This window comes from Loxodonta africana, chromosome 3 (genome assembly GCF_030014295.1).
Source record: "Loxodonta africana isolate mLoxAfr1 chromosome 3, mLoxAfr1.hap2, whole genome shotgun sequence".
Lineage (NCBI taxonomy): Eukaryota > Metazoa > Chordata > Mammalia > Proboscidea > Elephantidae > Loxodonta > Loxodonta africana.
Window position 1 is genome coordinate 168,173,635 of NC_087344.1, and position 26,061 is coordinate 168,199,695.

A 26,061-nucleotide genomic window follows, 5' to 3' on the forward strand; every position below is an offset into this window, starting at 1 on the left:
CGTACTGAATTATATACCAAATTTTAACACTTTTAAATTCGTTGTCATTTAATTTACTTTCATGTACACCTCTGAATAAGACTTCTCTTGAAGTTCCCTGAGATTGCAAGGCCAGCAGTTGAAGACAAAGACAAAATGTGCAACTACTCCATACTGTGCAATCCGCACCCCTCCCCGACCCCAAATATGGAACTATCGTCATCATCACCATTACCTTTCTTTAAAAAAAATAAAAAGTCTCAAAACAGATTTCCGGTTTCCACTGCAAATGTTACACACCTGGATTTATAAAATAAATCGATACTAAAAATAGCTTTGAATCCGTTTTCCGTACTCGGGATCCACGTAAAGACTGCATCTGAAGAGGGAGGTCCCCTGCCGTAACCAAGCGAGCCGCGGCCGGCCCCGCCTCCTGGCCGGCCAATCAGCCGCGGGCCCGAGAGGGACGCACAGCCGCGGGCCGAGCGAGTCGATGAGGAGACGCCAGAGGCCGGCGCGCTCCGAACCGCTCGGCGGCTTCCGGGGGCGGCTCGCCATCTTCTGCGGCCTGCCCGGGCAGGTGTCTTCCGGGAGAGGCCGGCGGGCGACTCGAGGCGTGCATCTACGTGGTGGGTGAGTTTGCCCCGCCGCGGGGGGCGGGCGGCGGGCGGCGGGGCGGCTGGGGCTGCGGGTTCGGATCCGGCGGGTCCCACTCGCGGACGGTCGGGGCGCCAAGGGAGGCTGCGGGCACTGACGGGGCGAGGGCCACGGGCGCGCTGCGCTGGGCGACTCGGACCTGTGGGGCGACTTGGGCTTTCGTCATTGACTAGGGGGGGCGGGCGAGACCTCCTTCCCTACCTCCCGGCCCAGCTGGCTGCCTTACCTCTGGTTGCCACACGGATGCTGTTGGGTTACGTGGGTCGGAGAGCGGCCTGGGGAAAGGGACAAGCTAGTGCAAAGCAAGACCCGAGCGAACGTTGCATTTTGTTGGCTTAGGTTATCTGTGAAAACTTTAAGCTTAATTTGAGCAAATAGTTCAGTCAGCAAAATACTTGTAATTTTCAAAACCCCACATCCAGTTTGAATGTAAAAAATTAAGAGTGTTAAACAGGGTAAAAAAAATAGCGTTAAGCCTTTGCATTAATGACTGAGTGGTGAAGAGCAGTTCAGGTGTTCTCAGTGACTGTTTCTTGAAGTGTGGTCCACAGACTAGCATCGTTATCGTCAGAGAACTTCTTAGAAATGCACGTTCTACAGCTCCGGGGCCTGGGGCCCAGCACTCTAACGAGCCGTCCAGATGATTCACATATGCGCTGAAGCGAACTAAATTGCCAACCCCTGACTTTTATGCCATGGTAACATATTCCAAAACCACTTGCCCTTGCAGGGACTCTGGCTCATGGCGACACCAAGTTTGTGAGACTAGAACTGGGCTCCGTACCGTTGTCAGTGGCTGATTTTTCAGAAGTACATTGCCAGGTCTTTCTTCCAAGGTGCCTCTACCTGTATTAAACCCCTTGCCTTCCAGTCCATTCCGACTCATGGTTACCCAGTATGGACTCAAACCTCCAGCCTTTCTGTTAGCAGCTGAGTGTGTTAACTGTTTGCAACACCCAGGGACCCCACCGTACGTATAGGTTAGTACAAAATTTGTATTATACAAGTTAGTTTTGCCTTCCCCGCTAGATGTGTAAATTAGTTGAAATCAGATTTTTCTACTCTGCCATTTTCTGCTCAGCGGAAGGCAGTCTACATGGAGATCTCAGTCTTCCCCTGGTAGCTCTCCAGTCTAGTAACTCATGTTACCACCCACTCTGTGTTGAGATGTGGGTCTAGCGGTTCTTCTCCACCCTCTCTGAGACCCCATCATCTCTGAGTAGCGCCTCAATGCTACTAGTACCTTGCCATGGAGAAATAGCTTAGGTAAGGGATAAGAGCATAGCTCTAGAGCCAGCTTAGGTGCTACCACTAACTAGCTGGGTGACCTCAGGCAAGTTACTTGTTTTCCTAATAAATAAAATGAAAATATAAGAGTACTACTTCCTAGAGTTTTTGTGAAGGTTAATTTATTAATGCATGTAACTGCTTGTCACAAAGTAGGTACTCAATTTTTAGCTACTGTTGCTCATATCAAAGCCTGACACAGGTGAGAAAAATGACAAGAATACTAGAAATTGGGAAGAGACTAGTATGTGTTAACAAGTAGTAGAATAACAGGTGCCACTGTTACACTAAATCATCATAAGATGGTTACTTATCCTTAAGACTTTGCTACTCAGGTGTGGCTTGTGGACCAACATCTCCAGCATCACCAGGAGCGCGTTAGAGATAGACTTACTCAATCTTGTTTTTCAGCACGATCCCCAGCAGGTTTGGGGATGCAGCTTTATTTGGAGGGAGTGTGAGATTGGTTGAAAGATTTTTCAAGGAGCTCCAGCCTCAAATCAGTGACCGTAGGGATCTGGTAGGAGAGCTTGTATTTTCACCTGATTCTACTATTCTGCCTCACCCCCCCCCGCCCCCCCCCCCCGCCCTGCTCTTCCAAAATTTCTAACCTCCCTCTCCCTAAGGATCTTTTTTAAAAAATATTTTATTATGTTTTAGGTGAAGGTTTACACAGCAAATTAGTTTCCCACTGAACAATTCATACACAAGTTGTTACAGTCCCTTCAGTGTGTCAGCACTCTCAAACCATTTCTGTTCCACCTGCCCAGTTTCCCTGCCCCTTCTTGCTTTCTCATCATTGCTTTTGGGTAAATAATGACCATTTGGTCTTGTATAGTTGATTGTTTAAAGGAGCACATTCCTCACCAGTGTTGTTTATTTTATAGGCCAATGTATCATTTGCCTGAAAGGTCATTTCTGGGAGTGGTTTCATTTCCAGTTTAAAGGGGTATCTTAGGGCAATAGTCTTGGAGGTTCCTCTAGTGTCTGTCAGTCCAGTAAGTCTGGTCTTTTTTTGTGAATTTGAGTTTTGTTTTACATTTTTCTCCCATTCTTTCTGGGACCTTATTTTGTGTCCCTGGTCAGAACATCAGTAGTGGTAGCCAAGCACCATCTAGTTCTTCTGGTCTTAGGTCAGAAGAGGCTGTGGTTAGCTTGGGCCATTAGTCTTACGGAGTAATTTCTTGAGTCTTTGGTTTCCTTCACTTTCCTTTGTTCCAGATGGGAAGGGAGCAATAGTGGTATCTTAGATGGCCACTTGCAAGCTTTAAGACCCCAGATGCTACTCACCAAACTAGGATATAGAACATTATCTTTATGAACTAAGTTATGACAATTGATGTAGTTGTCCCATGACCCTATGGCCCTGAGCCTTCAAACCCACTAAATCTGTCCCAAAAGGTGTTTAGGAAATATCCGTAACTGTGCCCCCTATTACTTTATCATGTATATGAATATACAGCACATACAAATATGTAAATACATATGCACACAAATATAACTGTACATGTATGTGCATGTACTCCCATACCTATGTAGCATACATACCTACATATATAACTACTCACATATTTTTTGCTTGTTATTACTATTGTTGCAAAATTGTATATATTGTAGCATTTACTATAGTTGCCCTTTATTCTCGCGGGCCTCGCAGTGTCTTGATTTTCCTTGGTCACATTGTGCTGACTTCCCCCATACTATGTATTGCCTTTCCCTCACCAGAAGTAACACGTGTCTACTATTGTGAGGATGGAGCAGGACCAGACAGTGTTTATTCTGTTGTACATAGGGTTGCTGAGTCAGAAGCGACACCTAACAACAACTATTTAGCAAGTGATTCTCCCCCTCCCTCTCCTATCTCTGGTAGCCATCAAAGAACGTTGCTCTCTGTGTGTACACCGATTCTTGACTTTTTATAAAAGTGGTAGCATACAATATTTTACCTTTTGTGTTAGGGTTGCTATGAGTTGGAATCAGCTTGATGGCAACGAGTACGGGTGTGTTTGCCGTATTTCGCTCAGCATAATGTCCTCCAGATTCATCCATGTCGTTAGATGTTTTGCGGACTCATCATTGTTCTCTGTTGTGTAGTATTCCATTGTATGTATGTACCACAGTTTGTTTATGCATTCATCTGTTGATGGGCACTTAGGTTGTTTCCACCTTTTTGCTGTTGTGAATAATGCTGTAGTGAACATGGGTGTGCATATGCCTATTTGTATCACTGCTTTTATATCTCTAGGATATATATGTAGAAGTAAGATTGCTGGATCTTAAGGTATTTCTATTTCTGGCTTTTCGAGGAAGTGCCACAACATTTTCCATAGTGGTTGTACTATTATACAATCCCAGCAGCAGTGTATAAGAGAGTTCCAGTCTCCTCATAGTCTCACCAGCATTTGTAGTTCTCTGTTTTTTTGACCAGTGACATTTTTGCAGGAGTGAGATGGTATCTCATTGTAGTTTTGATTTGCATCTCTAATGGCTAGTGATCTTGAGCATCTCTTCATGTGTTTGTTAGCTGCCTGACTGTCTTGTTTGGTGAAGTGTTTGTTCATGTTCTTTGCCCATTTTTTGGCTGGATTGTTTGTCTTTTTGTTGTTAAAGTTTTCTATATATTTTAGACGTTAGACCCTTGTCAGACATGCTGTTACCAAAAATTTTTTCCCAATCTGTAGGTTCTCTGTTTATTCTTTTGCTAGTCTTTTGATGAGCATAAATATTTAATTTTTAGGAGGACCCAGTTATCTAGTTTATCTTCTGTTTGTGCATTTTTGATTGTGTTTGATAGTATATTTATGTCAAAAATTAGGACCCCTAGCTTTGTCCCTACGTTATATTCCAGGAACTTTGTAGTCTTAGCTTTAACATTTAGGTCTTTGATCCATTTTGAGTTAGTTTCTGTGTGAGGTATGGATCCTGTTTTATTTTTCTGCAAATTAATATCCAGTTTTGGCAGCACCGTTTGTTAAAGAGACTATCTCTGCCCCATTGAATGGACCTTAACCCTTTGTCTAAGATGAGCTGTCCGTAGATGGATAGATTTACTTCTGGGTTCTAGTTCTGTTCCATTGGTCTATGTGTCTGTCGTTGTACCAGTACCAGGCTGTTTTAATGCTGTGGCTGTATAGCAAGTTCTGAGATTGGGAAATGTGAGGCATCCTACTTTATTTTTGTTCTTCAATACTGCTTTAGCTATATGGGGCCTCTTTCCTTTCCATATAAATTTAGAGATTAGTTTTTCCATTTCCTTAAAAAATGTTGGGATCTGGATTGGGATTGCATTATATCTATAGATCCCTCTGGGTAGCATTGACATTTTCATAATGTTAAGCCTTCCAATCCATGAGCAGGGGATGTTTTTCCATTTACGTAGCTCTCTTTTTGTTTCTTGCAGTAGTGTTTTGTAGTTTTCCTTGTATAAGTCTTTTACATCCCTGGTTAGATTTATTCCTAGGTATTTTATCCTTTTGGGGGCTATTGTAAATGGTATTGTTTTCTTGATTCCCTTTTCGGAGTTCTCCTTGTTAGTGTAGAGGAACCCAACTGATTTTCGTGTGTTAACCTTGTATCCTGCCACTTTACTGAACTCTTCTACTAGCTCTATCTAGTACCTTTCTTGTGGAATCTCTGGGATTTTCTGTGTATAGGATCATGCCGTCTATGAATAGGGATAGTTTTACTTTTTGCTTACCAATTCGCATATACTCTTTCTTTTTCTTGAGTTATTGCTCTGGATAGAACATCTAGTACAGTATTGAATAAGAGTGGTGACAGTGGGCATCCTTATCTTGTTCCCATTCTTTCATCATTTCTGCATTGTCAATCTCTGTTATTTGCTCTGGAGTCAGTTCTGACTGTAGCGAGTCTATAGGGCAGAGTAGAATTGTTTTATAGGGTTTCCTAGACCATAGTCTTTATCGGAGGAGATCATCAGGTCTTTTCTCCTGCAGAGCAGCTGGTGGGTTGCAACCACTAACCTTTTGGTTAGCAGCTGAACACTTTACCCATTGTGCTAGCAGGGCTCCTTTGCTAATCTGTAGCCCTGAACAGCACTGGTGAAAAACAAGGCTCCAGGGATTGACAGGATACCAGTTGAGATGTTTCAACAAATGGATGCTGCGCTGGAGGTGCTCACTTGTCCGTGCCAAGAAATTTGGAGAACAGGTGCCTGGCCAGCTGACTGGAAAAGATCCATATTTGTGCCCATTCCAAGGAAAGGTGATTCGACAGAATGCGGAAATTATATCATTAGTATTACATACAAGTAAAAAAATTATGCTGAAAATCATTCAAAAGCAATTGCAGCAGTATATCGACAGGGAATTGCCAGAAATTCAAGCCAGATTCAGAAGAGGACATGGAATGAGGATTATCATTGCTGATATCAGATGGATCCTACTTGAAAGCAGAGAATACCAGAAAGATGTTTACCTGTGTTTTATTGACTATGTAAAGATCATAACAAATTATGGGTAACATTCTGAAGAATGGGAGTTCCAGAACACTTAATTTGTGCTCATGTGAAACCTGTACATAGACCAGGAGGCACTCACTTGAACAGAACAAGGAGATACTGCGTGGTTTAAAGCCAGGAAAGTGTGTGTCAGGGTTGTATCCTTTCATCATACTTCGTATGCTGAGCAAATAATCTGAGAATCTGGACTAAAGAAGAATGACGGGACATCAGGATTGAAGGAACACTCATCAACAACTTGTTATATGCAGATGACACAACCTTGCTTACTGAAAGTAAAGAGGGCTCAAAGCACTTACTGACAAAGGTCAAAGACCATAGCCTTCGTATGGATTGCACCTCAATATAAAAAAAAAAAAAATCCTCACAACTGGACCAGTAAATAACATCACGATAACTGGAGAAGATATTGAAGTTATTGAGGATTTCGTTTTACCTGGATCCACGATCAACACCCTTGGAAGCAGCAGTCAGGAAATCAAACAATGTATTATATGGGGCAGATTTGCTGCAAAAGACCTCTTTAAAGTGTTAAAAAGCAAAGGTGTCAATTTGAGGACTAAGGTGCGCCTGACCCAAGCTATATTTTCAGTCACCTCATATACATGCGAAAGCTGGACAGTGAATAAGGAAGACCAAAGAAGAATTGACCCCTTTGAGTTATGATGTCGGTGAAGAATATTGAATATACGGTGGACTGCCAAAAAAATGAACGAATCTGTCTTAGAAGAAATACAGCTGGAATGCTCCTTGGAAGCAAGGATGGCGAGACTTCATCTTACATACCTTGGACATGTTATCAGGAGGGACCAGTCCCTGGAGAAGGACATCATGCTTGGTAAAGTGAAGAGTCAGTGAAAAAGAGGAAGACCCTTAACAGGATGCATTGACACAGTGGCTGCAACGATGGGCTCAAGCATACCAGTGATTGTGAGGATGGCACAGGACTGGGCAGTGTTTCATTCTGTTGTATGTAGGGTCGATAGGAGTTGGAATCAACTCCATGACACCTAACAACTAACAGCTTTGGACAATGCCTAGTCTACTATTTTGCACTGGATATGCCGATCATTATTAGAGAAAGTAGCATAATTGTCAGTAACATGGTTTTTGGGGCCTTAGCCTAAACTCAGCTGCTTGACAGGCTTTTTATTCATCCCACTTTGTGCTATGGGCTGGACACAGGATTTACATCCATGAGCCAAGAGGAAAAGGTCCTTGCCCTGAAAGAGTTTATAGTCAGGCAGGGTAGTCAGGTATAATCGAGTAAGGTATAACTAGGACAAGAGGCAATTATAATCCACTAGTCAGTTCTGTGACCAGGGCCTGGCACCAAACAGGTTTACAAACACTTGCTGAATGAACAGTCAGGAGGTAAGGGAGACCATGAGATCTCAGGCTCATCTGGGACTCTCAGGAAAGGCTTCCCTGGGGCAGAACCATCTAAGTGAGACCTGAGCACTCTGGCCAGGGTACCAGGGGGTTAGTGTGTTCCAACTGAAGTGCAGATCTCTGTTCTCTCAGCCTCACTTCCCTACACACAGTGACACCCTGTCTTTCTAGCTGGGTACTTCACTGTCTGCTTGATAGCATACCATGTGAACTTGGTCAGTTTTTCTTTTTACTTTAGAAACTCTTTACCTTCATTCCTCCCCATTCATTTATATATATATATGTATGTATGTATAAAATATATATATATGTTTCTATATATAGTATATAACTGTGTTGCCTATGAAAAGCCTTTCCCGTAGCCTTGATTTCATACTGTCCCATCTTGTTGAGCCTCTACTCAGTTTGTTTACCCCCGTGTCAACTCTACCTGAATTCTTCCCTTTTAACTGTCCCTGTCAGGCTTTTGTCTCCGCCACCCCGTTAAACTTGCTGTACCAAATCAGTCTGTTGCCCTCTGATTACCTGACCTTTCAGCAGCATTGGACACTATTGTCTGTTCTCTCCTTTCTTCGCTTGCCTTTGGGAATACTCCCTCTCCTGGTTTTCTCCCTGCCTCACTGGCTGCTTTTTGGCAATATTTCTTGCCAGCTCTCCCTCTTTCTGACCTCTGAAGGGTGGCGTGCCCCAGGCCTTGGTCTTTTGTCCTCATACTAGGTCTGTTTAGGTGTTGTTAAACCCCATGCCTTTAAACTCCATCTACATCCAGTGACTCACACGTGTTTCCGTAGCCCACTTCTCTCAGTTCTACTCTGCCTGCTCGACACTTCTGCTTGGACATCCAGTAGACACCCTAGATTTACTATGTCCAAAATAGACTCTTGATCTTTCAGAACTCAGCATCTTCCCCTAAATCTCTTGCAATCTTTCTCATTCTCCCAGTTGCTCAGGTCACAAACCTAGAAGTCATCCTTTATCTTCTCTTATTCTTCTTACATCCAATTTATCAGCAATTTCTGCAGCATATTTCTGTATTAGGGTAGCCAAGGTGCTGTAAAGAAGCCCCCAAATCTCAGTGACTTAATCGTAAAAAATTTATTTTTGCTCATGTGAAAGTCAAAAGGTGTGTTCCCAAGTAGTGGGCAGTCTTCCATGTGGTAATTTAGGGACCCATTTAGTTTGCCTCTGCCCTCTTCTAGGCCCAGTGTCCTCTGCATTCCCTGGTGGGTGGAGAAAGCCGGCAGAGGATCACATGTGGGAGGCTTTTAGGGCCAGACCTGGGTGTCATGCATTTTCCTTCGACTCCTGTTGCCTTGGCCAGAACTTAATTGACACGTGGCCATACTTACCTGGGAGAGAGGCTGGCATGCATAGTTGGCATGCATCCAGAAATAAGAAGAAATGTGCTTGGTGACCCATTAGCTGGTCTTTGCCACATGTAGTAAGGTCTACCTATAAACTACAGATTTTCTGAATCTGACCGTTTCTCAACACCTTTGCTGTTACCTTAGTTCATGCTGCTTCATGTCCAACTGTACTGCTGCATATCCTCTCTGCTAGTCTCTTGCTTTTGTTCTTACATTCCAATCTCCACATAGCAGCCAGAGTAATTTCTTTTAGAATGTGAATCAGATTCTTTACTGCCTTACTTAATAACCTCTAGTAGCTTCCTGTTACACTTAGATTAAAAACCATACTCCTTACCTTATTGTGGCCTACCACATCGCCAGCTCATTCACAAGACCCCAGCCCTCCTTGATGTCCTTCGAATGCTTCAACCTTACTCCCCACTCAGGGCCTTTATATTTGCTGTGTCCTCTGTGTGGATATTCTCCTAAATCTCAATGTGGTTAGCATCTTACCATTTTTCTGCTTAAATGTTGTTTTGGTTATCTACTGCTATGTGACAAACCACCCTAAAAGTTAGTGGCCTCAAACAACCATTTTATTATCTCTCATGACTCTGGGGGGTTTACAGCGCTTGGCTGGGCTCGGCTGGGTGGCATTTCTATTCTATGTGATGTTGACCGGGTTTGCAAGAACCACGGAGATGGCTCACCCACATGGCTGGGAATTGATGCTGGCTGCCAGCTGGGAATGTGGTGGAGCACCTATATATGGCCTTTTCATGTGGCTTAGCCATCTCACAGTGTGGCAGTTGGATTCCAAGAGGGGACGTCCCAAGAGCAAGCATTCCAAAAGGATTAGGTAAAAGCCACCAATCCTCTCATAGGCTAGGCTCTGAACCGGCACAGCATCACTTCCACCATGTTATTTTGACTGAGTAGTCACACAGGCAGCCGGGATTCAGGAGGAGGGGAAATCAACTCCATCTCTCAGTGCGGAGAGTGACAAAGAATTTGTGACCACCGTTAATCTAAGAGGCCTTCCCTAAAATACCCAACACCACCTAATCTGTCTGCCTCGTTGTCCTGCTTTATTTTCTTTATAGGACTTATCACTATCTGGAATTATATTATTTGCCAACTTATTCCTTCTAGAATACAAGTCTCTTGAAGAAGACCTGGCCTGGCTAGTTTCCTGTTATCCCTGTCACTTAAGACAGTGCCTGGTCTACAGTAGTTATTTAGTAAATGTTGACTAAGTGAATGTTGAACTTTTCCTCCAAACCATATTCTCTTTCTGAATTTCCCTTTTAAGTTAGTGATATCATCATCTTCACTGTCAGTAGGACTTGAAAGCTTGGAGTCATGTTTACCACCTTCCTTTTCCCTTCCTTCTTGTGTAGTCACTTAGGTCTGTGGAATTAATCTTCAAAATGTGTCATGTGGTGGTCTTTTTGTTCTCACTGCACACCTTTTCAGACCAACTACCACATCCTTTTTCTACTTCAGCCTCCTTGTTGGACTGTCTGTATTCAGATTTTTCCTGTCATATGCATTCTGTACACTTGATACGGTTTGATCTTTCTGAAATGAAGCTCCTGTCACTTTTTTTTTTTTTACACTTAAAATTACAGTTTTATTATAAAGGGTACAAACCAGGACCAGGATATAAATAAGAGCTGTGCAGGGTGAGGTCTGGGAGGGTCTCCGATGAGGAGATTCCTGATTCCAGGGGATGCGTTACCCTCTGGTGAGTCAGTGTCTGTCACCAACAAGGAAGCTCTTATGCGCTTCAGCATCCAGAGTGTTTATTGGGGTTTCATTACTTGTTGCTGCTGTTAGCTGCTGTAAAGTCAGCTCCAAACTCTTGGCGACACCATGCACAACGGAACGTGGACGATTGTGATCCATAGCGTTTTTAGTGGCTGATTTTGGAAATATATCTCCAGGCCTTTCTTCTGAGCTCCCATCACTCTTGAAAGCTAGAGTGAGCTGATGAATTTAGGCATAAGCCTTACTCTGGCACTGTCATCAGAGCCTGTCTCTTTAGCTATCCTCTCCCTTATTCCTTGCTTCACCTCTCAGCTCTACACAACTGCCAGTCTCCTTTCTATCTCTAGATTTGCATATTCTGGATATTTCATATAAATGGTATCATATAATATGTGGTCTTTTGTGAATGGCTTCTTTCACTTAGTATAGTGTTTTCAAGGTTCATCCATGTTGTAGCATGTGTCAGTACTTCATTCCTTTTTGTGGCTTAATAATATCCCACTGTAGGGATATATCACATTTTGTTTATCTGTTCATCAGCTGAGTTGTTTCCACCTTTTGGTTTTTATGAATAATGCTGCACTAGACATACATGTGCAGGTGTTTGTGTTTGGCTATATACCTACGAGTAGAATTACTGGGCCATGTGGAAAAAATCTATTTTCTTATTGTCTCAATGAGAATATGTGTGTGTCCGTATATGTTAATACCATTTTACTGAATATTTTAATTTTATGTACTCTCCTTAATTACTATTTGGAAGGTAAGCCTTATCTTAATGCTGAAGAGAAGTAGATAAAGTTTTTTTTTATTATAAAATGGTTCCTTTTAAAAATAATTATATGGTGTTATTGGGTATATCTGTATTTAAAAAAATTTTTTTCAGGCTTGTACAGGATGCTGTGTTCTTTGCTCCTTTGTGAATGTCTGTTGCTGATAGCTGGCTATGCTCATGATGATGACTGGATTGACCCTACAGACATGCTTAACTATGATGCTGCTTCAGGAACGATGAGGAAATCTCCTCAGGTAATAAAAAAAGTGTGTGTATAAGACTTTATCAGTTCTATGGTGGAGGTAGTCAGTTTTTCTTGTTGTTTTACACAGAACTATGAGAGTCATGGAGTCATGAAGTCATGGAGCCCTGGTGGCACAGTGGTTAAGAGCATGGCTGCTAACCAAAAGGTCAGCAGTTTGAATCTACCAGCCGCTCCTTGGAAACCCTATGGGGCAGTTTTACTCTGTCCTATGGGGTCATTGTGAGTCGGAATCAACTTGACAGCAATGGGTTTTTATGAGAGTCATGTATCAACGATTAGCAGTCGTGAACAATATCTTCCTAGCTCTATTATCCTAGATTATTTCAAACCCACTAGGTTATTTCTGTTTCAAATTTGGATATAAAATGCACCAACCACCAAACTAATACCATTTTAGTTCTTAGCTACTATATAAATCTCAGACTTTTTTGGTGGTTTAATGCAGCTGAAGAATACAATAAGCAAAGTCATAAGTTTTAGTCTTCAGTAAGTGAAAGTTATTTTTACAGCTGAGCTGTAAGGAAATAAACTCGTCTCTACTTTGTTTCAGGTGAACTATGATATAGCAGAGAAAAAGGATGTCAGTCCTGACTTGTCACATGCTGATGAAACGTCTGAATGTTACCGCAAGCTTGAATCTTTAACTTATAAGGTTAGAGTTTTTCCATTTGTAAGTTTTATGTCATAACATTTGTGTTATGTTAAATTATTCTCTATTTTCTTGTCTTTGCAAACACTTGTGTTTCTGTGTATTATGTATTTAAAAAAATTATATATACATACATTAAATTTTTCTTCACTTACTCTAGCAGTGTTTTTTTCCTTTAAATTTTATTTATTTTGTTGTTGAGAGTATACACACCAAAACATACACCAATTCAGCAATTTCTACATGTACCATTTAGTGACATCGGTTACATTCTTGGAGTTGTGCAACCGTTTTCACCCACCTTTTCTGAGTTGTTCCTCCTCCATTAACATAAACTCACTGCCTCTGAGGTTCCCATCCAGCCTTTGGAGTTGCTGTTGTCAATTTGATCCGATATCGATAGTTCTTGAAAGAGCATAATGCTCAAGGCAGACCTTTTTTACTAGTTAAACTAAGAGACTGCTCAGTTTGAAGAATATTTCAGGGGATATTTTCGGTTCAGGGTTCAAAGATTATCTCAGGGCAATAGTTTCAGGGGTTCGTCCACCCTCTACAGCTCCAGAAAGTCTAGAGTCCATGAGAATTTGAAACTCTGTCCTGTATTTTTTCCTCTTTTGATCAGGTTTCTTCTATGGAAACTTTGATGAGAATGTTCAGTAATGGTAGCTGGGCACCATCCAGTTCCTCTGGTCTCATGGCAAAAAAAAGGAGGCAGTTATTCATGGAGCTAGTTAGCCACACATTCCACATCCTCCTCCTATTCCTGACTCTCCTTCTTCCTCTGTTGCTCCAGGCGAATAGAGACCAGTTGTTGTGTCTTGGATGGTTGCTTGCAAGCCTTTAAGACCCCAGGCGTTATACATCAAACTAGGAGGCAGAACAGAAGCACTAAATACGTTATTAGACCAATTAACTGGGATGTCCCCTGAAACCAGGACCCTAAACCTCCAAACCAAGGAACCAGATCCCATGAGGTGTTTGACCATACATAAGCAGCCTCAGCAGCTACTCTCTTTCTTTTTGCCGTCATTGTCAATGTGTCTGTCACACAACTTTTACCAGTTCAACTTTTTACAGGTACACATCTTGTTGACGGCAATTACAGTAATCGGCTGTGCAACCCTACACTTAATCAATGTGATTTTTCCTAGTCCTGGTTTTTTAATAGTACTTTGTATTTTCGTTTAATAGCATTTATCTCGCTGTGTTGTAATTCTTCACCAGACTGTATGTTTCTTGGGACAAGGAATACGTTTTATTCATCTCTGATTTCCCATCACCTGTCACAGTCGTGGGGCATAGGAGACTCACAACAAATATAGCAGGGAAGAAATGGGCCTGTTAGCAGCTTGTAACAAGAGTTACCCTTACAAATAGAAGGGATTGCTATAATTTAGTGTATGGTGGTGATGTATTCCTTCATTTATTTGGTCCTTTTATTTATGTGGCAGAAGTAGGGTTTGCATGAATGAAAATAAGCAAGGACTGCTAAGGAGTTTAAACTTGTCCGTCATGCCTTGGGAACCCCTTCTGTGCGTTGCATAGGCAGGGTGAACGGACAGTGCAAGGACGGCCTGGAGCAAAGAGGGTTCAGTGAGATCACGGAGGGTTGCAGGTCCAGCAAAGCCGCAGGCTGGAAATGAGGTGGTGGTAGGGGTCAGAGAGACGAGGAAAATGTTAGACTTTTGCGAGGTAGAATAGATAGGTTTTGGTGGTGAGGAAGGGGAGGGGTAAAGGATAGAGAAGAGCTAGAGTAAATGAATGAAGTTTCCAGCTTAAGAAACAGAGCCTTTGTTTATGGAGATCCAGGTGTAGCTCCATTAATGCTTGTAGCTCTTGTCAAATGTGAATGTTTGCTGAGTGCTAGCAAAGGAACGGCTTGGATAAAATTTGCCGCAGTTGGAGTCTGTTTTGTGGTGTACAGAGGTAGTTTGGTTGCATAGCAAGAAGTGCAGATACCCCTGAAACTGTTGCCTTGAGATAATCTTTAAACCTTAAACCAAAAATGTCCTCTGAAGTCTTCTTAAAACCAAATAATAGTTTAGCTTAACTAGTTAAAAAAAAAACTGCCTTGACCATTATGCTTTTTTAATAACTATCTCTATCAGATCAAATTGACAATAGCAACTGGAGTAATTAAATAGGAACCTTAGGGGGCAATGAGTCCATGTTAATGGAGGAGGAACAACTCAGAAAAGGAGGGTGAGAATGGTTGCACAACTCGAAGAATGTAATCAGTGTCACCAAACAGTGCAGGTAGAAACTGTTGAATTGGTGTATGTTTTGCTGTATATAATTCTCAACAACAAAAACAGAATAAAATTTAAAAAAAAATGCAAATAACTTTCTAAAGAAATTTTTTGTTGTTTGTAACTGGTTCAAATACTAAAAAGTTGGTAGAATGGAGTTCTGAGTCCTTTAAAAGAAGAAGTTGTTTTTAAAGATTTAAAAAATAAAATGGTTTCTAAACCTTGCCTGAAAGTAGAAGAAACTGCCTCATGACTTCTGCTCAGTCATTGTCATGCCTATCGACTGAAGCCCATTCCAGTGTTGAGCTCAACTTGTGGTCCACACTCCATTACAGAATCAAAGGTGATTGTCACAAGTTCCAATGTGCATAACATAGCCGCTGCCCTCACTCAGCGACTTGGCCATTGTGGTGGGGCTAGAGCTAAGTTCAGAGGAAGTGTGTTCTAATGCATGTTATGCACTGAGGGCTTGGCACGTCAGATACTCCAGGGAACCCATGGTTTCTGCCTTCCCGAAACATCCCTTCTGGTAGGGAATGACCAGTCGTTGACACGGATGATTAATTAAGGGCCAAAGTAATATGCACATTCAGGAAATTCTTTGCGGTCTCCTTCATCTTCTGGGTTCATCCTGTGTGTCTGTTTGTCTATCTATACATACACATACATATGTATATGTGTTTTTTAATTTCTTTCTTGAAATCATGCCTTTGGAATTACGAAGAGGCTGGTTGGTTCAGATGTTCTGCTTGTAGCTCTCTGCCTGCTGCTTTGTGATCTTGAAGCCTCTTGTTCGTCCTTTAAGACTGCTGGAAAAGTCCGCAGAAAAACTGCCGGGGCAGGGCTACAGTGCTCTTGGACGTGCTTTCCTCATCTGTTGCCTGCTTGCCCTTTGCAAAGAGAACTGAGGGTTTTAGGGAGCAGAGAGGCTCTACACTGTAATGTTGCTGATGAATGCAAGCTTCATCAAAGTAAGGAGCTCCTTACCTTGAGATTAGACACTTGACCTTCACATTAATCTTGGATGCTTATTAATAGTGAATTTATTATGTGATTTCAGATTGATGAGTGTGAAAAGAAAAAGAGGGAAGAGTATGAAAGTCAGAGCAATCCTGTTTTTAGGAGATACTTAAATAAGATTTTAATTGAAGTCTCGAAGCTTGGACTTGTGAGTATTTGGTGTTGTGATACTAATTAGTGTTGTGGATATTTTCATTTCTTACTAATTTCAAATCATATAAAGCAATGATAAAGCATCATTAAAAGGAGCAGGGGTTACCTGATTCACCTTTTTACCAAAAGCTAACCACACAGAGTTAAAGAGAGCAGCCTGCTTCCCAGTGGTTTGGTGAAAGGCAAATGCTGTCATTTGTGGAGATTTAAACTTACTCAGCTCTGAGCACCCGTACCACTTAATTGAGCTGAGGATTTGTTTTAAATTTGCTATTTTGAGCCTTACTAGGGAAATTCTGTCCTGACCCTTACTACTTGTTTTCGGCCATTTCCCCAATTTCTCAGTCATATGATACAAAACCAAACTTGTTGCCGTCGGGTCAATTCTAACTCATAGTGACCCTGTAGGACAGAGTAGAACTGCCCCATACAGTTTCCAAGGAGCACCCGGTAGATTTGAACTGCTGGCCTTTTGTGGTTTGCAGCCATAGCTCTTAACCACTCTTGCCACCAGGGCTCCAGTCATATGATATAAGGTCATTATTATATTAAGGAAAGGAAAAATGTGTTTTAAGTAGTTTTTTTCTCTTGTGCTTTACTGTGGCAAGTGCTGCTTTATTGAATGTATTTTGTATGCATCTTGTTCATAATCAGCGTTAAAACCCCATTTTTAGTCACGGCTTTCACTCTGGAGAGTCAAAACATCAAGAAAACTTATAATTTAGTAACTTGTAATTTATACTGTTTATAAAGCTCATTTAAAAGCACACAGACATTTTTCCTATCGTGTGTGCCACCAGAATTGGTCTGGTGAGCGGGAGGCCAGACTTTGTGTTTTGGTTTGATCATCAGCCCCAACCAGACAAAGTTGCAGACAGAGCCTGAAAATGAAAGGGGCTTCCAGCAGGACAGGCTGGCCGAACCTGGCAGACCCTGTTCTCCTGGGATGGTAAGAAGTGACCAAAGGGGAAGAGGTAGGTGATAGATGAATAATTTATTAACACAGCACCCTGTTTTGGAAGTGTAAAAACATGAATATTCTCATGTGTACATCCTTCGCTTTGAGACTTAATTGTGTGCAAGGTGGAAAAGAACCAGTTTTATAGATCAGGGAACGTATGGAGCCAAAAAAGTGTTTAAGATGGAGAGAAACTAAAACTCTTTGCCGTGCAGTCAGTGAGAAGGTGGGGATGCTTGGGAATATTCACCCACTGATTTAAAAAAATATATATATATTGTTAATGATTGCTTTTTATGTTTACTGATGACTTGTGATGTTACATGACCACTTTTTTTTAAATTTTATATTTACTCTTTATATAAATATATGCATTTACTCTTAAAAGAAAAAAAGATGTTTATATCAACTGATTAATGAATGTAAAATGTTGTTTAATGTGTCTTTGCTAAGCCATGCTCACGCAATAAAAATAGTTTAAATATGATGTGTATTCATGGAAACTCATATTTTGCTGCTTTTTCAAATGGTTTTATTTTTCTTGTTTGCACTACTGTAAATTTTAAGCTATTTGAAAACAATGTCAATAAAGAGAAAATCATAAATTTAGTAATAAAATACTTTTAGTAAAATTTACACCATCTTACTTGCATAGAACTTTACAATTTAAAAAATGCTTTTCATAGGTATTATCTTCTGGTTTTCATGTCAGCCTGTGAGACAGACAAGGGAATGCTGTTACTCTTATTTTATGTGGATGAAATACTGAAAACTGTTTAGTTTCAGATGACTTTCATCTAGAAACGTTTCTCTGACTGATATAACGATAAAGGTCTCTTTTTCTCTTGCTTGTTTTTTGTAAACTTGATCTAGCCTGACGAGAACAAAGGCGATATGCACTACGATGCCGAGATTATCCTGAAAAGGCAGACCCTGTTAGAAATACAGAAGTTTCTCAATGGAGAGGACTGGAAGTCTGGAGCCTTGGATGATGCACTGAGTAACATTTTAATTAATTTTAAGTTCCATGATTTTGAAACATGGAAGTGGCGGTTTGAAGATTCCTTTGGAGTGGATCCATATAATGCGTTCATGGTAAGATGAGATGAGGGGACATGATTACGTTTCCTTTTTGAAAATTTGTTCAGAAACTCCACCGTAATTATGTGAAGAGCCTGTGTTAAATCGGCATAGTGCATTGATGAACATGCAGTAAAATCATGCACGTGATTTTGCGTGCTTGAGTCTAGTTTTTCGGTCTTCACTGACAGCATCTTCTTTGGGGAAGACAGCTTGGCAGTGACTCTGACTTCTGCTGCTTTCTGTTTTCCAGGTGCTTCTGTGTCTGCTCTGCATCGTGATGTTAGTGGCTACCGAGCTGTGGACATATGTTCGTTGGTACACCCAGTTGAGACGTGTTTTAATCATCAGTTTCCTCATCAGTTTGGGATGGAATTGGATATATTTATACAAGGTATTAAATAGGTGGAAAGTTTAAAATTTTAAAATGTTAATTATTCGTAATAAAAGAAGACTTTAATCCGTTTAGAGCAGTCTTGCTCCCCGCCCCCAGGTGTGGGTTGGGGGTTGTGGGAGAAGGAAATTGGCAGCTGCTCAGGTGTATGTTTCTTTCTGGGTGCTTGACCAGTCGGTAGGAAGGAAGTGCAGTCCTAATTTTATAACTCATTTCCTGCTGGGTGGCGTCTGGACAGCTAAGTCAGACTAGAGTTGGATGGACACATTTTAAAAAAATCTTAATGTTGGTAATTTTTTGGGTGTGTCCTTTTAGTCTTTATTTTTGAAAATTTAGTTTTTTGTGAATGCAAAAGTAGTATATTCATGGTAGAGATTTAGAAAAGACAGGAAGATACAAAGAAATTAATGTTTTTAAATCACCTATAATTTTATCACCTAGAGATAATCACTGTTAATATTTGGAGTTATCTCTGCCCAGTCTTTTTTCTAAATTGTAATTATCTTATAAAATTGGGATCTTACTGAAATCTCATGGGAGACCGTGTTCGAGTCCCAGTCAGAGCACTTCTAGGAAGAAAGGCCTGGCAATCTACTTCTGAAAATCAGCCACTGAAAACCCTACAGATCACAACCTGGACTATTGTGCATGGGGTTGCCGGGGGTCAGGGGCTGACTCGATGGCAGCGAGCAACAATCATATATAAAAATTTAAGGGACCACTACTGTCCTGTCAAAATAACAATCTTTATTATGCCAAGATGGAACCATTTCTAAAAGAGTGAATCAGGTGTCCAAATATTTTATCTGATTAAAAAAAGTCATATTTCCTTAACCTTTTGCTGTTAAGTTCTAGAGCTTTTAGAAGTAATCACTTCCAAATTAAACACCTAGTTTTCTATGCGGTGGGAAGTTGGTTTGGTTGAGTATTGTTACTGCAGTGCTTTCCTGCCATAACTCTGATATATAGAAGTGATAGATTATATTAGCCATTTGGACTGCAAAGCCATCCAAACAAAACGCTATTTTGTCAGGAACTGTAAAAAAATAAGTAGTCATTTAATATGTATAGCTGTATTTTTGGGCATAGTATGAACTATATTTGAACTATTATTTTTTAAAACAATCATTTCAGTAAAAAGGCTTTCTTTCCCTATATAATTACCTACAAAGAAGGCGGTTGCAGTTAGTATTTTATCCTTCCATGTTCCAATAAGATTGTGTTTTGCCATGAGCTAAAAAGAGCAGCTCTTTAAAAATTATGTGTGTATATATATGTATATACATATTTTTCTTATTAAATTTTTTTAAACAATTTGTCTTGAGTGAATGGTAAAGGCATGCTTGAACTAGAGTTGTGTGGATATGCAGGCTGCGCCTACCTCGTTAGCAGCCTTTCATGGTCCCCTTTGGTGTTGGTCAGCTAGCATTTGCGCAGCATCAGGCTGAAGTTGCCAAGATGGAACCATTAAACCATGTGTGTGCTGAGAAGATGGACTGGACTGAAAGTTTTTTCGGTAAGGTGTTTGTTCACTTGGTCTTATTTTGAGGAGGATTTCTGGGAATGAAAGAAAATAGTAGTAATTACAAAGAAAATGATAGAATGCAAGCAGGAGTCTTTATGTGGTTGAATCTTGAATATCAAAAGAATATACAAAATTACTGATAATTTTAATGAAAGATTGTATAGAAGAATCCTGAGCAAAAAGGGAAGAATGTGGGCAAATTTCAAATTCTCAATGGAAGCCAGACTTTTCTGGGGCCGTTGAGGCTGGATGAATCTCCGAAACTATTGCCCTGAGATAATCTTTAAACTTTAAACCAAAACTATCCCTTGAAGTCTTCTTTGAACCAAAAAATAATTTATCTTAATAAGTAATGTATGTCTGCCTTGAGCATTGTGCTCTTTTAAAGACTTTTCTATGTGAAATAAAATTGACAACAGCAACCCGAAAGGTTAGATGAGAAGCTTAGTGGGCAGTGAGTTTAAATCAATCGTGGTGGAACAACATGGAGAAAGATGGTAAGAATGTTTGCACAACTTGGAAAATGTAATCAGTGTCACTGAGTTGTACATGTAGAAATTGTCATGGCATATGGCAGTATATTTCCACCAGAAAGGAATATGCTAGAAGAATCCTAGGTTTAAGACTAAATGACTTATTTTCCTGTGAAGTCACAGGGAAGGAGTAGTGATCACATGTATGCTGATACTACCAGTCTCCCTCTATTAGACTGTAAAGCATCACTTGCTCACTTCAGTTCACCTAGTCCCTAGTACTCTGCCACATGTTCTATGTCCTCAGCAGAAGTTTGTCAAAAAAGAGAATGCATGAATTAATATATGAATTAATACTCATTTTAGGTTTTATCTCCTTATATTATGAAATCTTATATTTAAATTTATTTTAATCTTTTTTTTTTAACTAAGGGCAAACTTATTTCACTTGTTTTTTTCTTACAGATTTTATAAACTTCTCAGTAATGTTGACTGTCTTTAGTTGTGTATAGCTAGTAGTGCGAATGGCTTAACATTCAAAGGCACTTTATTAACGCAAGTCCACAGTGACTGTCCTAGAGGAGAATCTCAGCAGATTCTACAAACCAGGGCATCCAGAATTAATGTTTCTTAAAAATAGTTGTGGGAATTAAACCAATGCAGCCTTTCTTCTGGCTTCAGGGAACCACGAAGGACCTTCTCTAGTTTGGGCTGGTTTCCAAATGTAGATAAATTGGATTTAGAAAAATCAGATAAACTGATATTCTATTTATTTTGTGAAATCAACTCATTTTTTTTCAGTTGAAATTTTATTGAGATAATTATACATTCTCAGGTGGTTGTAAGAAATGTTAGAGAGATTCCCACATACTCACTACCCAGTTTCCCCCAGTGATATAGCATCTTGCACAACTATACAAATACAGTATCACAGCCAGGACATTGACTTTGATACATTCTATCAATCTTATTCAGATTTCCCCAGTTTTACTTGTACTCATTTATGTGTCTAAAGACTGATTTTAATTATTTAACTACCTTTTAGAAATCTTCGTAAAATATTTTATCTGCATAAGACTTGTATAATTTGAATAGATTTAAAAAAATGTATGATTTTAGACATAATAAAAAAACTAAAAATTAGCACTGGTATTTGTAGAATTACTTAAAATTGATTGGAAGGTGGGGAAGAGGGACAAAACCAACATATCATTTGGGAATGAAATGCAACTTAAAAAAAAAAATTCATTGTTTTTTGTGTGTTTTCTAAATAGAATGGTTTAGAAGTAAATGGACCTTTCAAGATGACCCATGCCAGAAATACTACGAGCTCCTAGTAGTCAACCCTATTTGGTTGGTTCCGCCAACAAAGGTATAGAATACATTTTGTAGAAATTACTTGTACAAAGCTGAAAACCTCTATTTATAAAAACTTACATTTTTTTAGAATCGATAATATACCTTTTTTTTCCAGTAAAAAATATTTGAATTTCAGTTATTTTTCACATTAAAACTGGCATATGACAACCTTTCAATTTACGTAACATAATTCCAGCCTCAGTGACAGTGAATTTTGGCTCATTCTAGGTGCCTCATTCCTTTGCGGAAAAAGTTGAGCTGCTTCTCTGTCTCTTGTTTTAGGCCCTGGCAGTTACATTCACCAACTTTGTAACAGAGCCACTGAAGCACATTGGAAAAGGGACTGGTGAATTTATCAGAGCACTCATGAAGGAGATTCCCGTGTTACTGCACGTTCCACTGCTGATAATTATGGCACTAGCTGTCCTGGTTAGTATATAGCACTGGTGACATTTAACAGGACTTAGAGAAAAAAACTGTTTATTAGATTTCTTTGATGTTGTAAGTCAGGCTGTATCATGCTTGATGGTATAAGAAGGTGATTTTTAAGTGATACAGATTTATTTATATTTACATATATATTGGAGCCTTGGTGGCGCAGTGGTTAAGAGCTACGGCATGCTACGACTGCTAATCAAAAAAGGTAGGCAGTTTGAATCTACCAGCCACTCCTTCGAAATCCCATGGGGAGTTCTACTCTGTTCTATAGGGTCACTGTGAGTCGAAATCCACTTGACAGCAACGGGTTTACATGCATCGTTAGGGAGTCCTGGTGGCATAGTGGTTAAGTGCTTGACTACAAACCGGAAGGTCAGCAGTTTGAACCCACCAGCTGTTCCGCAGGAGAAAGATGTAGCAGTCTGCTTCCATAAAGATTACAGTCTTGAAAACCCCATGGGGCAGTTCTACTCTGTCCTGTACAGTAGCTATGAGTCAGAATTGACTTGATGGCATCGAGTTTGGTTTTGGTTTGGACATGTGTATTCCTTTAAGGAGGGCAGTGGTTCTCTAGTATGTAGATGTCATAACGGTGATTTAGAATTAGAACCTTTTAAAATATGCTCTCTAAGCTTGGTAAATTCCCCTGAGAAAGGGAAGCCTTCTTATGTCAACTGAGTTTTTGCAGCACTGGGAAGGGAAGGGCCTTGGGTTAGCACAGAATTACAAAGGGAAGTGGAGGAAGGTGGTGCACTGAGAGGCAGCTTGGGGCTTCAGGAGCAGATGTTTATTACTCGACATTCGGTCATGGTCTTTTCTGCTTTTTTGTTATTGATTTTTGGGCCCTTGCCCAAATAAAACAGTCATCACATAAACCAAAAAATACAGAACTCAGATGTGCCATGTGAAATTATTAAAGGCTTGTCCTCCCTGAGGATACAAAAATTCACTGTTAACTTTGAAATTGTTCCCTTTTTTTGGTTTTGTTTTTGGCTTGTGATTATAGGATTCAAGTTTAGGATATTGTTTTGTTAGGTGACGTTAGTTCTATAGCAGTAGTTTAGTAACAGAAACTAGAAGCAAAAAACCTGTCATGTCTTGTTGCCTCATCTACTTGCTAAGTTAACACTCTAACTTTTCCTGGTTCTGTCTTCAAGCAGTAGTATTTCTCTAATGTAGAAATTCTCAAACTTTTTGTTCTCAGAACCCATCTGTACTCTTAAAAATTGAGACCACAAAGAACTTTTGTTTATGTAGGTATATTTATTGATATTTACTATATAACAGATCAAAAGCTAAGAAACGTTTAAAATGTAAGACTACACAGGCATATATATATCTCATGAGCGGTCAGTGACTGTCATCACTCGTCACGTAGCCTCTGGAAGACGCCACTGTGTACTCAGGATGAGCAAAAAGGACCCAGAATGTCTTGGCACTGTGTTATGGAAAGTTTTCACCTCACAGATCCTCTGAAAGAGTCAGAGGCCCCCCAGGGCTCCCTGGGATACTGAGAACAGCTGCCTAGCGCGCCCATGGATGTGAATAAAAACTCGTTGAATTTTAACCATAGCTTAAGTATAGGTTTGTATTTTTAAAACAGAAATCTACAGCAGGATGTGTACGTAGTGATGACAACGTTAAATAATTTTCAGCATTTACCGTATATGATGGTTGTGAATGTAGACAACATGAGCAGTTATCAGAAAACTAGAATCTTCTGATTTAACTTTCTAGGTTTCGGCCTAACTGCCATTGTTATGATATAATCCAGTCAAAACATGTGTAGCTCACTGAAATACCTACTTAATATTGAACGATTTCTTTAAATTGCATTGACTGCCTTGGCCCTGTATTCATCTAAAGAAGTCTAATGGGAAGAAAAAAAAGTGAAATTAACATGTTTATCTGTTAATGCCACAAGTAAGTTAAATTATATAACTTCGTTAGCACCCTGAATAAAACACCTCATTGTGACTCAGCCACCAAGTACTCAGGGAAATGTATCTCTTTTCAGAGTTTCTGTTATGGTGCTGGAAAATCGGTCAGTGTGCTGAGACATATAGGGGGTCCTGAGACAGACCCTCCCCGGGCACTTCACCCAGGTGATAGAAGACGTCGGGAGGAAATTGATTATAGACTCCGTGGTGGAGCAGGTGATGCAGATTTCTATTATAGGGACCAGATTGGTCCCAGTGAGCAAGGCCCTTATGACAAAGCAGATGAGGGTAGAAGAAGTGCTTTGAGAGAGAGACATGTTCACTTGAGATTTCAGACTGGCAACGAGAGCCCTGAAGCACTCCGGACATTTGATATCCCAGACGCAGAGGCACGAGAGCGTCCCAAGGTGGTACCCAGCGTAAGTCAGCAATTGTTTATTTGCTGTCCCTTCACACTAGGCCTACGTGCTTCCTGTAGAGCTTTGTGGTTACTATTTTCACTCTAAAAGACTTTTACCCTCTATAGTGAATTATATCATTAATGATATAGTTAGTCATGCTCTCTTTCCTTCTTTCTGGTCAAAATTCTCCTCCGAAGAAATGAGATTTAACTTTTATGTGACATACTACATAGCAGTAGTTTGTTAGAACAGATAGTAATTCATATGAAACTTCATAGGCAGCCGACATCTGAGCATGACTGAACTGTCTCCTTTTGAAGAGATCAGAGCGAAGTCCTCCCCAAAGGTCCCAAGTTGTCAGGAGCCTGCAGGAGAGCCTCTGAAGACTTAGCTGGAGGAAGATGGGGCTTGAGAGGGATCAGAAATCTCATTTTCCCAAATCTTTTATGTCATTAGCTGGCTAGACTGAACTTTTTACCTGAAGCATGGTGAGGCTACTTTCACCATTATTGGTCATTTAAAGGCACATTTCCATTTCCCATTTGAGAGGGGGGAAACCCTGGTGGTGTAGTGGTTAAGAGCTACGGCTGCTAACCAAAAGGTTGGCAGTTCAAATCCACCAGGTGCTCCTTGGAAACCCTATGGGGCAGTTCTGCTCTGTCCTGTAGGGTTGCTATGGGTTAGAATCACCTCGATGGCAGTGGGTATTTGGATGAGGAATTTGTATTGTTTTGCAAAGTTTATGTTGCAGCAGTAAACTTTTGAGAAATAGTTACGAGCACCAGAGAACCTAAGATATAGAATCTCTCCCCCTGGAGTTCCTTAGAAGATGAATAAACGTATCTACCTGCATCTAGAAAAACAAGGTGTTCCTTATGGCTTAATATAGTTATCGCTATCTCACTAATGTCAAAAACCCTCCAGTCACTTCCCATCTGACTTCAACGGAAAGCCAGTTTGCAACCCCCCTCTGTTACCTCACTGAGCTCGTTGCCTCCCCCACCTCGTGCTCACCTACTTCAGCCACAAGGGCCTCCTCACTTTCCTGGAGATAAGGGCCTTGGCACTTGCTGTTTCCACTGTCTAGATTCGGTCCCTCCATATATTCATGTGGCTCATTTCTTCAGGTCTTTACTCATATGTCACCTTTCCAGACCACGCCAATTTAAACTGCAACCTGATCCCTCCCCCTCCCTGCATTTCTTACCTCTTTTCCCTCCTTTTTCTATATAGCACTTACCATGACATATTAAACTATACATTACACTTTAATTTGTTGCCTGATTCTTTCCTCAACCTAAATGTAAGTTGCACTGAGGGCAGGCAAATGTTCCTGAGGTATCCCAGCACCTGAAAGAATATATGTTCAATAAATATTTGTTGGGTGGACCCTTACCAGGCCAGAGGAGTTAGCATACTGGTCACCATTCCTCTTGACCCTCCTAAGTTGGGCCACTAGACCGCCTAG

The 26,061-nt window shown here is 40.6% G+C and overlaps 1 protein-coding gene across 8 annotated transcripts in view; it reads left to right on the forward strand.

Moving 5' to 3' along the window:
* Positions 1-480: 480 nt before the first annotated feature.
* Positions 481-26,061, forward strand: part of CLCC1 (chloride channel CLIC like 1) — a 28,283-nt gene continuing 2,702 nt past the window's right edge. For 5 of the 8 annotated variants that reach the window (XR_010321506.1, XR_010321507.1, XM_064282457.1 and 2 more), the window contains exons 1-11: positions 481-612; positions 11,801-11,943; positions 12,022-12,099; positions 12,505-12,606; positions 15,913-16,020; positions 17,857-18,078; positions 18,317-18,457; positions 19,880-19,973; positions 21,730-21,827; positions 22,097-22,243; positions 24,270-24,611. Coding sequence is in view for 6 of the 8 variants with exons in the window: in XM_064282457.1 (XP_064138527.1) it covers positions 11,812-11,943; positions 12,022-12,099; positions 12,505-12,606; positions 15,913-16,020; positions 17,857-18,078; positions 18,317-18,457; positions 19,880-19,973; positions 21,730-21,827; positions 22,097-22,243; positions 24,270-24,611 (1,464 nt within the window). In the remaining 2 variants the exon portion in view is untranslated. The remainder of the gene's footprint in view (positions 613-11,800; positions 11,944-12,021; positions 12,100-12,504; positions 12,607-15,912; positions 16,021-17,856; positions 18,079-18,316; positions 18,458-19,879; positions 19,974-21,729; positions 21,828-22,096; positions 22,244-24,269; positions 24,612-26,061) is intronic. The other 3 variants (XM_064282458.1, XM_064282461.1, XM_023547433.2) reach the window with 3 other exon arrangements.